The 12,213-nt window shown below is 35.0% G+C and overlaps 1 protein-coding gene across 35 annotated transcripts in view; it reads left to right on the forward strand.

Moving 5' to 3' along the window:
• The window catches only part of NRXN1 (neurexin 1), a 676,494-nt gene that overhangs the window by 79,217 nt on the left and 585,064 nt on the right, over window positions 1–12,213 (forward strand). For 21 of the 35 annotated variants that reach the window (XM_030499078.1, XM_030499083.2, XM_030499099.2 and 18 more), the window contains 2 exons: window positions 4,675–4,704; window positions 5,504–5,515. The exons of 5 other annotated variants lie outside the window; for them this stretch is intronic. In XM_030499078.1, the coding sequence (XP_030354938.1) occupies window positions 4,675–4,704; window positions 5,504–5,515 (42 nt within the window). The remainder of the gene's footprint in view (window positions 1–4,674; window positions 4,705–5,503; window positions 5,516–12,213) is intronic. 9 more of the 35 variants (XM_030499084.2, XM_032920192.1, XM_030499090.2 and 6 more) reach the window with 1 other exon arrangement.

Below are 12,213 nucleotides of genomic sequence, written 5' to 3' on the forward strand. Positions count from 1 at the left end.
AGAACGCATATGATTCACTACGGTAAGTTGCATTTTTTTTACCCAGAAAGGTATACAAGTTTTTTAAATAAATGCAATTTCTTTTTCCATACAGAACAAAAACAAAGCTCCATTTTAATCTCGGCCTTATTTGTGTAATCTGGAATATCCCCAGTGAAAGAATGGGATTTACACTTGTATGACTGATATCGCCCTTCAAAATCTTTGCAGAGATTTGCAGCAGGACTGCTTTTTTCTCATGTTCTGTATGAAAAACACTTCAAGAAACTATTTGTTTCATTAGTGTGGAGCATAAATCCTCCTCATAAGAATATAATGCATGTTAAATATCCATCTTTTAATTGCTTAGGAAAATGGAAAGCCCTTTTCTCTTTAATACTAGAAATCTTGCTTTCTGTAATATCCTTTACAGCACAAAGATTTAGGAAAAAAAGGTTTTCTGTCTAACTTTTCCACATAATGCACTCTGCCTTTTGGACATTGTGAAAGAAGCAGCATGTGATTTTAATAATATTAATGTTGGTATGTAATTAAGTCCCTTTAAAGAAAGTATGGCACAGGGCAGTGGAAACTAAAGCACAATGCCATCTAGCCTGAATGTTGGTAAGTAAGTCTATTAGCTGGTAAAACATGTATATATATCTTAGTTTCAAAGGTATAGAATATGCTTCACAGATCAGTTATTGCTGGGAATCAGTAGTGTCTTTTTGCTTATCAGCCAAAAGGTGCAGGTGCTTTTATATGTTTTTAAAAGTCTGTCTGGGTTGAATTTTTGCATAATGGGTGAACTATTACCTAGCCAAAAAAATAGTTTATCTGTCTAAACTGAGCAATAACTTGAATTTTACTTTTTCCAATACCTTTTAAAACTATTTCTAAATCAAGGACTTTGTAAGCTTAACTCAGATGCAAAGTGACTGTCCTGGCATGGCTCTGACCCAAGGTCCTGTAGTGAGCCACTGTGGGGCCTGAGTTCATTCAGGCTTCAAGTCACCATGGACTGTGCCTGCCTGTTCAGTGGCAAATTTCTAAAAGCATTGGTACTGCATTTCTCTATGCTGCTGTATTCAAGGGCAAAGAGAGGTGCTCAGATTTAGCACATACACAGTGCTGTGCAATTTTATTAAAATACAGGTTACCAGTAGGAGAAAGAAAATGTAAACAATTCTGATGCTGTAATCATGTGCACTGTCATGCACCGACGTACCAATACAATTTCCTTACCATTGTGAAATAAATTGTGTTCAACAACACTGGGAAAGGAATTCTAACTGAAAAACATAAAAACTTAGAAATAAGTACCTAATCTTCTATTTGATCTGTGCATAAAACTCTTACTGGTGTCAACATGAGACTCGAATGTGCATAACTGGATAAGGAGGTTCAATTTCATTTCATGTATTCATTTATGCACAGCAGTACAAGATAAAGCCTGGATAACAGTTAATCCAGACTTTACCTGATTCTAATTCTTAAAACTGCAACCTTAAATTTATTCCAGCAAAGGTCTGGATACTTACACATACATTAAAGTTATAAAGGATTTATATGTAAAGAATGGAAGCATAGAATGGTGTATCCAAAGCACAGTTTGGAATCTGAGCTATAGTTTGTCATCTTTGATCTCTGTGATATCTGAGCATCTCTGTAAGTTAAGGCAGCTTGAGAAAACAAGGATTTGGTATTCATAGAGTTAATTTTGTATATATTGCTGGTGTGAAACGGCTGCATTCTGTTCATTTTACTGAAAATGTGCTAGGGTTGAACATGTTCACCACAGGTTTACCATGTTTAAATTTTCTTTTGGCCTGTGCTCTGCATGGAACTCACACACCAAATTATGAAAATATCCTATCTCCATATCCACTTCCACTATCCCATCCTATGCCCCTTTACTCTCTCCTCTCAGAGCCAAGCAGTATAAAGATGGAGTGGATCACACACGAGGAATTCCTACTGAATTCTGAATTCCTAATTCACAAAGAAAAGGCTTTTATCATTCTGCTCATGAAGTAATGGTGCACAGATGAATATTTTCAATGTATAATATACCTATACATAGTTAAGACTAGAACTTTTCCATCACTGTCCTTTGTGGTATTCTTTATTATAAGTAGACTAGCATTGTGAAAATCTAGCAGTGATTGCTATCATGGTAGATTTATCTGTATCATTTTAAACCACTCTGTGAATTGCACAGGTACAGTAATAGTAATTCTTCACTCTTCCATAGCCTTCATCCATAGATTGCAAAAATACAAAGTAAGGTAAGTATCATTACGTGCTTTTAGCAGTTAAGCATAAATAACCTTACTGCTTCACAAATAAACATACAGAGTCAAACAAAATACAGTATCTTGAGGCCTACTACTAAATTTTTTAATTGATAGGTATTTGGTTTGAGAAGTGTATTTTTTTTTTCACTCCCTTGACTTCCATTTTTCAGTTGAACAGCACTGTGAATGACTCTTAAAATTCAAGTGGTTTCTATGATGTTTTCAAGAGGCACTTCTGCCACTTACTTACTTTTTTTAATTTTTTTCAAATTATGTAACAATCATGTATTTACAACTGACCCATCTCACATACCAGTTTAGCAAAAACAGTAAGTACCAAGCAGTGGTAATCTCCTGAAGCAAAGCTTTTTATTTAGGTCCTTACAGCTATAAAGATCATATTTAAATGCAAGCTAGTAAGAGGTTACCTTCTTTGCATTCACCTAGGAGACATGACAGTGATGTGCTTCACTCCTTGGAAAGGCTGAAAGAGCTCACATAAAGTAGCTGCTGAAAAGTCACAACTTTATTAAAGAAAAAGATCCCTTCTAACCCAAACCATTCCATGATAATTTCCATGTAATTATTTCCAGTAATGTTCAACTAGTTTCACCTTCTGTCTATCAAATACAGCTAAGACCAAGTTACAAGTCTGAGATTTCTTGCAATAATTGCCCAGACAAAAAGTTAAAAGCCAAAAGACAAGTTACATAATCACATGAAGAGACTAATCCTTCCAGAAGGCCATTCATCAAGGGATCCAAGCAAGGACATTCAGCATTAAAAGAATGAAGCTTGACCATGGGTCTTTGTATTTTGTGTATTCAGCATGCCTCTCTTGGCAGCAACACTTATCAAGAAAGAACATACCTGAACACATTTCTACTGTCTTCCACAAGCTGCAGAACTGCAGGAGAGCTGTGTGATGTTTCCCAAGCAATGCTTATGCAGCATCTCTTCAGGATCACACACAGCTTTTATTTGCATTCGTGTAAACCGCAGGTAATCCCACCAGCTGCAGGGCGCTGTATTTGGAAACAGAATCTATTGCATAAGAAATGTGGCACATCCCGCCCTGCAGTTTAACTACATCTAAAAAGGGTAACACTAAAAAGCACTAATTCAGCAAAACCATTGTTAATCTATTTGGAACATCAGTTGAGATTTGGAACTGATAAGACATGAACCTTTTAAGACTGATTGCAGTCAGGAGTATCTTCTTTGAACTCCCCCCAAGTACTGAGTCATTTGTGCACCTAATTTTCCTTGTGAATTAGAAATGACAGGAACTCTCTGGGACGTCTGCTTTCCAATAAAGAGTAGGATACTTTATTGCAAACCTTCTTTGTGTGAATTAATTAATTGCAAATAAGAAAACAATGTATTACTTTTTGTAGTTGCTGGAGAAGAGGAGCACAACTAACACATGAGCAATTAATAACTTCTAAAATGGATCCTAAACCAGCTAAGTTCAACAAGAATAAGCCTGGGTGTTTTTAAACCAGACATAAGATGTGGAAAACCTTCATCTTTCTAGAAAAAATGTTCTCCCTACATGACATTATTCTCAGTGAGAATATAAGTATCGTTTTATTATCAGGAGTTAAAAAAGATGAACATTTTTGCTTAAAGAGTAACGAAATTTGGCTCTGGTTGAGTGATTATCATTATGGACATCTGTTTTGAAATGTCTCTAGACCTATACTGGTATGATTACATTTCATCTCACAATACAAATATAAAGCAAAATCTATTTCTCACAGATTTATGAAGTAACTTCAGAAGATGTCACTTAAATTTTCTTTACTGCTATGTATTTGATATTGCATATGTAATAATTTACCGTCTCTGGAACAAATTCATTCTACTGTCACGTTTCACACAAATAAGGAGACATCCCTTGCATTATCATTTCAATGTGACAAGGAAATTTTATTTAATTACCTGAAATGCTCATTTTTATGAGGGGAAAAAGATCAGACCCAGCCCATATTTCAGGTTTACACTTCTCCAGGTTTTTAACATCATTCCACATGTAGAGGACAGGAAGTCCTCCCAGCAAAGTGTTCAAAGCAATATTATCAAAATACAATAAAGACAGATGGAATATTAAAGGAATTGGTTGGATTTGAAAGCATTTTATTATTTTCTGTCATCCCCACTACTGCACAGAAGAAATAACACAATAAAACAGCACCCAGTGTTTGAATTGCAGTTCTGTTACTCGTAGCCCAAAGCATTCCAACCAGTGGTTGAAAAATGCTCTTTGATTTCCCTCTGTGATACAGACATCTCATAGGAAACAGATGCCTGTCACAAAACATTTTTGTCACTGTGACAACACCACCTTCCCGTGCTCCCTTGTTCATTGCTGACTGTGCTCTTGTTTCCCTTCAAGGTCTGGCGCACCTGATGATGGGCGACCAAGGTATGGGCTCTGTTCCTTTTCCACTCTGCTTTCATTGTTTCTTCTTGTTCTGTAGCTGCTTTGAATCCATCACTGCAAATGATGGGCAAATGCTTGAAAGCTGTCTTTGGCTGCAAATAAACACATGATTTTAGTCACATCTTTTCTTATTTCATTTTTTCTTTTTGGTTTGTTTGCTCCGTAAGCTTTTGTTCTTCTGCCTCCTCAACTCCCCCTCTTGCAATATAATAGCTGAAAAGAGGTTAGAGAACTAAGAAGGTGATTAAGAAAATTTCATGTATTTATCAGAAAATACAATTATGGGTGATTCTATAAAAGATAAACGAAGCACAAGAGCACTCTTCAGAAAGGTCCCAAAAGAAGATTCTCAGTTTGTCACAATTATACACATTGAAGAGTCCATTTACATTAATGCATGGCTGATTGGTAATGTGCAGAAAGCATCTGCTCCTGGCTTCTGGAATGCTGAGAGTACAGTTTTGCAACCTAACAAATTCAGTTATTTTTTGTCCTCGTCTCCCATTGTCCATGTTACTTTTGTGTCACTCGTATCTAAGCATGGGTTATTTCTGTGTTTCTTTGCATGTACATGGTTGGAAAAAAAAAATAAACTAATTCCCTAATATGACACTTGATTGCATCTCCATTTGTCTCCAGACACTTGCCTTATACTTTGTCTCTTCATGTTCAGATACTACTGCATTTACATATACTCATGACTCTTACTGTTGTTTCTCTCCTTTATTCTCTTTTTGTCTGGAAATGCTTTCTTCATGGAACCATTTCACCAAATCCATAGGTAAAAGTAAAGGTATTACATGATTTTCTTTATTTTTTAATGCCATCAGTATACTTAAATGTATGTATAAGTAATGCAAATAAATGTAAATCTTTTTGCACTGATAACATGAGGTAGGTATATTTTTAAAGTAAATATTTCATGGACATCAAGGTAAGGAGAAGTATCCTAAAGTACAGGCTGACCTTTTGTAAAGTTTGTCTTCTGTGAGAGATGTAAAGCTTTGGCAGTGATAAAGGAGGCTACAGTTAGAGAAAGCATTCAGGATGAAATAACAGCCACGTTTTGAGGTATGCATTTTTCTGTTCTCAAAGAACTGTAGTCTAAACCACCAGGCACAGAAAAAAGCACGATGTTGTTCAACAGAGACTCTCTGGAGATAATCTATCCAGGGCCAGTCCACAGCATGATGTAAGTTTGAAATCTGCATAGCACTGACTTCAGCAAGTCTCTGCTATCAGCTGATCACATTTGCCCTGAGATTTTCCATGTATATTAATCACTTTGATTATGTCTGAGACAAGAATTGGACAAAGGCACAAGGATGAATGAATGCCAAAGAGAAGTGTGGGGCTTATTTCAGATTTTTTTACTCTTTTTTGTTTCTTTATGTAAAGAATACCAGCCATGTTTACTTTCTTTCTCCTGGAGGAAACGTGCAGTAGGGTCAAGACTCTTCCTGTATAAATAAATGCCAGGTTTTGCTGTGAGAATACTTGTTCACAGACATAATGTAAATACATTTTTATGATAAGAAGCTTGTCATTAAAATCCATTAAATCTGTGTTACATATGATGGATAAAATAGTTCTATTCAACTTCAGCTTTTGTCAGGGTGTGCCTACTCTTGGTATAAATCTGAAATCCAATCTGCATGGTCATACTTTGCTAACTAATTAAATTAGAAACAACCTTCCGGGTTCCTTGGTGTCTTGGCTGATTTAGTGTTTCCACACCTAGGAAGTTCATGTGATGCAAACACTATAATTACAAACCTGCTGTGTCTCATTCCTTGTCATATCAGACTCTGTGGAAAGACTATGTACCTGGTTATAGGTGGGATACTGTTTAAAGGACTGTGTGTGTTCTGGAGCTGTGAGTCTTCTTGCTTAGGAAAAGTTTTAAGCAAGTAGAATGAGAAACAGTCTACTGATTTCTTTGTTTTAAAGATTGTTTTGTTTGTTGGATGGCTGATCCTTGTTGCATTTTTCTTAACAGAACCTTGTATGTATGACTTCTTCATTTCTTATTATTACTATCTTATTCCTTACTGGTAGATGTCTTGGGTGGAGTTACCTTAAAATAACATTTTATAGTAACTGAACCTTGACATTATAGATAATTTTTAGTAATATTAAGGAATTCTTTTTCTAGATTATTCTATACACAGAATACATGATATAGTATGTACAACACTGAAGGGGATTTTTTGTATATAAGGATGAAAACAGATATTACAAATAGATACACATGATTAGTCGTTAATCTGGAAAGCAGATTTTAGCAAAACAAAAACTTTACAAGTATTTTGCAATAGTTAGACATTTATATTTTGAGTTTAAAAGTCTTAACAATTGTATTCACCAAAAATTGACCTTGGATATGTTAGCTACACTTAATGTTCAGTGATGTGCCACGTGACATAATTTAAACACCAGTCACCAGTCATCAAATCATTTGACTACATTTTTCTTTTCACATTTTTCTTTTTTTATTAGTGTTACATAGTTTACATGGCAATTTACTATGTTTTGATAATCACAATTCTTCTGCAAATATAATGATGTATATTTCTTCAAATGGGTGCAGAGGGTTTATATGTATACAAACTCCAGTTGCTTGTAACAGAAAATATCCCTTGATATTGTACCATATCCTCAACTAGGGGAGAATGGCTTCATTTTATTGACTATCCTGAAACTACACTAATATTGGCTGCTGAAATGTTTGACCTTGAAACAGTTATGGTAACACCCATTTGTAACACATGACAGCATAGCAAAGTAGGAGGGTGATGGAAAGGAGCTCAGCACTGAATTCATATGCACATATTTCAATCTTTCATTATAAGTTCAATTCCTTTATGGGTCAGTAACAAAGGGGATTGCAAAATTCTGAGTTATTATATCATGAATTAATCTTATTTTGAAAATATAAGCAATAAAAAACTTTTAAGAAACTTTACTATGTAATTTGCCCTGAAATGTATAAATGGCTGAAGCATCACCATCTTGTTTAATTGTGTAGGTATTCTTTGGGAATGGAAAAGGAAAAAAAACCAACAATGTACATTCAGAATTAGGACAGGATGCTGACAGGACAGGGACCTGGTGTTGACAGGTGAAAGAGGGGTGAGGCAGCCTTTCCAAGTGGGCAAGCAATACAAAATCCAGTGTGATCTCCCTGGATGGACCTGCTATTTGTCATTTAGTTGTAAATATAAATTGGGATACTCTGGATAATTTCCTAAAAATGTTTTTTTATTGAAGCTTTATCAATATTAACAAAGCTGTCACTGTCCCTTAGAGAAAGGCAGAAGCAAAGCCTGAGACATCTGTCAGTACTCAAGGTCATATAGTTTGATCTGTGTACAAAACCAGCTGACATAAAGGAGGATATATAACACAAAGCAAAGAGCCTATTAGAAGCTTGTCTCATAATTTCAGAGCTCTACAAAACTTGTTTCCTGATCCATTACACTCTGTAGATGCTAAGCCTAATTCTAGGAAGAGCCACAAGCTTTTAGTTGTACTAGCATTTATTTTCTGATGAGCATCATATATGCTCAGAAATACTTAGGAATTCCTTCTCCCCCCCTTGCAAATCGCGTACTTCTATATACCTTTAGCAGTGGAGTTGTCGCAGCTGTGGTGGTGAAAAGACAAGGTAAGATTTGTAAATGGGGTTCATATTATTATTAGACCACTTGAATATGCTACTCAGAGCAGTTTCAATTTGAAGCAAACCTTGAAGTCTGCTGCATGTAACATACATGGAAAAGGATTTGTTTGCTCAAAATAAATCTGTGCCCAAACAAATTTTGTCTGCTTTCTCCAACTATTGTAGGTGGTCTAATAAAAATGCTATTTTCACCTATAGGCCTTTCCTCTCCAACAGTTAGTACCTCTTGGATTTCCCATAAGGAATTATTTTGTGATGAACAGTAATGCAGCTAAAATTACATGGCAACTAATGTAAAAGACTTTTTTTCTTTATTTCTAAAAAAAAAAAATCCTCTCCTCCTTTTCATTTTCTTTTGATGAGCAATGAAGGGGATTTATAATTCAGTTACTACAACATAAAGTGGCATGTATTACTTTTTATATTGCAATTCTCATAAGCCTATACATATTTTTACCTATAGTTTATTTCTATGTAAATAACCTACTTTTGACTATATGTATTACTCATTCTATACCTAAACACTATGTTCATTCTCCTATTACTTTAGAGATTATGTGCAGCTTTACAGCATACATGAGTCACTCAGGTCCATAACAAACTATTAAATGATATCTAGCTGAGCAATAAGTGTTTCTACCAAAAGATTGATAGTATAACTGCAATTATTGATTTAGATTGTAGGCTTTTGATGTGCTGGTATTTGGTATAGTATGTATAAATGCTGAAGAAAGACTTCAGAACATCAGTTCATATACGTGTCGGCTTCCTTGCCAAAAGAGGGCAAGTTTTGTATTGTACAAGCTCTCATGCGATATTTGTAAAACCAAAGTGATACTACTAATTTGTTAATTATCAATCACATTTCAGTTGACAACTGGAGAAACAAGGCACTGAAAAATACAAGCAATTTAAATAAATCTTTAAACAATCATGAGCATTAAAATGGTATGTTAGGGCTAATTATGTAGTGCTTGTGTTGTGCATCAGAATATTACCTTGTGCCACTAACCTCCTGTAACATCAAATTATGTGGAATTCAGTCATTAACCTCAACACAACCACAAGGTCATCTTCTTGTGATGATGTTCATTTTTGCTCTGTTTTCAAAGAACTAAAATAGTTTGGGCCTCTTACACTCTCTGATCCTTCTGGGATTGTTGAAAAGCCTTATCCTCATCTGCTTTTGTGTGTGCTGCTTCAAAGTGGGTCCTCCAGCCTTCCTCCACCTGAGCCACCAATAGTCCACAAGGAATGTAAAGGGTTTGGTACAGCACTGAGCTCTAGCACAGCTTCTTATTTTTGGCTGGGTGCCCTGTTGACATGGATTCAATTACATGCCTTCTCATCTGCAGCTGGCTTTTGCCTGGGAAGCGCAAAATATGGGCAGAGGACTTTCTTCACTCTCTGGTCTTGTTCACGTAGTTGTATATCCTAGGTGACAGCAGCTTATTTTAAAGAAGACTCACTGGTAAAATTGAACTGAGTTTATTTAGGAGTTTTAAAGAGAATGGGGTTGCCAAGCTCAGGTAACTGAAATTATTTCTAAGTGACGTTACAGTAGAAGGATGGATAACCTGCGTTTCCCTGGTCAATCTCATAGTTGCTTCTACTGCTAAAAAAGAACAAATCAACCATGTTTAAAATTTGTCCTCCATTTAACAGATCCAAAACATTCCAACAGTCTTGTATAATTTAAAAAATTATCAGCATGAGAATTTAAAAAATATTCTATCTAAAATTTACCTGATTTTTTTTTAAATGAGAATTACCTTTTTAAAGAAATCAAGAAACATTAAATATAAAGCTCTTCAAAGTGCTCTATAGAGCAGTAACTACATATTGTATCTGTTCTATAGTGACTTTTCTTGTAAGAAAGATCCTCATAAATATAGTTAAATAGCAGCTGATGTTCACAAAAAGTACTGCAGTTAAGTTTTTGTGTGTAACTGATGCACCTATGCCTACACATATATGTTCCGATAAATACTTATACTATCTTTATATTTTTGTGGTTAATCTGTTCACATTTTTGTTAAATATCATAATGAACTAGACATTAAATGTTTTAATCAGAAGGGTGGTATCTTTATGTATTTTCAAATTGTGATGCTTTGAAGCAAATAATTTGCTTGCACTTCAGTGGGTGATACCTAGCAAGCCTAGAATATGGCACTTGGAGCTGCAGGTTCATCTTTATGTTGAAATGTGATCAATTAATCTTCCCTAAGGAATTTCTTCCCTAAGGAGAAAAATGCAGCAGAACATGACTGTTGAAGATGTTTTCTGTCTGAAGTACATGGCTCAGAAGAAATCCATCAACATCAGGACCAGAAATGCAGATTCTATCTTGAGATACCTATGCCCAAAATTATACCAGAGAGAGGTGATTCATGATCAGCAGTTTGAAAAGAAATTGTAAGAACCTGCTCTAAATATCAAGAAAACTATATGTAGAAAGGGTAACACGTTATTTTAAAAATGTTATTTTCCTGACATGTCACCAAGTGCTAATGCCCAATCCATGCCATGAGTTCTAGCACCTTTCCACCACCAAAATAAAACATTTACCATATTCTGAATAATTCTGATGTCATTCAAAATGTTCATGCATCATATATATACATATGTATATATGTCATAGGTCTCCTGTGAATTCAGAGGAAAGAAAATAAATGTGGAAAATATTTTGGCTTCCTTGACACTAGGCTCCACTTCTGAGCATAGATTTCTCCAAAAGATGGGTATGCTGACAGAAAACCTTTCAATATTATATTAAAGCTCTTTCAAGATGAAAGAGATATATTTCACATCAAAAAGTAGGTGGGAATTTATTGAGGATGGCAAACAGTAAAGCTGTCACTCTGAAGAGGTAAAAATAAATTTGAGCAGGTAAGCAATGTAGAAACAGAAAACCTAGGCATTTCTTTCTTAAAGCAAACATTTATTTTTATTTATATACAAATATACGTAGCAAATGAGAATTAAAAGCTGCAGCAATCTATTTGTTCACACAATGAAATTCCGTGAGAGTTTTAATACAGATTTCATAAGCATTTCCAATGAAACTCAGATTTCAGAGAGGTGTGTTCCTTGGATATCCTGTAGAATGTCCTGGAACATTCTCTTTTACACTTTATTTTAATATCTGATGACATTACTGAGCCAAATACATCATTAGAGTGACACTAAGGCTTACAGCTTCACTCTAGGGTTGTACTACAGCTGAGATTTTCCTAGGATAAAAATCGGTTCTTGAAATCTACAAAACAGCTAAACAAATCAGCCCAACAGACTCTAATTTCTCTCATTTCAGTGAAAACCAAAAGTATTTGGAGATTATTGTACATCTCACTTATAACAGAAGTCTCAACTGACTTTAACAAATCACAGTTGGAATTCCACCAGTTAAGTGTAAAGAAATCGGAGCCCTAAGGAGGAATATTTTTAAACATCTCTAAGATTTGCCTACATGCAAGCTTGCTAAATTCAAGAGTAAACTTTTATCACCATTTCTAAAGAAACTAAATTAAATGGAAATGAATAACTCTTAAGGAAACCACCCTAAAATTGTACTGATATAACTGAAAATATGCACTATGCTCTCTAAATGCACATCATAATGATAGTTTTCCACCAAGAATAATTCCCTGCAAAAGACTTGAGAAATGTATTCAAATAGCCTGGTCAGAATTGATTTCTCTTGTAGAAGTAAGAATGCTGCATACAAGATTTTTCATCTACTCTTTAGAGTAATTTTCTGTGGTTTTAATAATACGCCAAGCTACTTAGAAACAAGAAAAATTTGA

This window comes from Strigops habroptila, chromosome 10 (assembly GCF_004027225.2).
Source record: "Strigops habroptila isolate Jane chromosome 10, bStrHab1.2.pri, whole genome shotgun sequence".
Lineage (NCBI taxonomy): Eukaryota > Metazoa > Chordata > Aves > Psittaciformes > Psittacidae > Strigops > Strigops habroptila.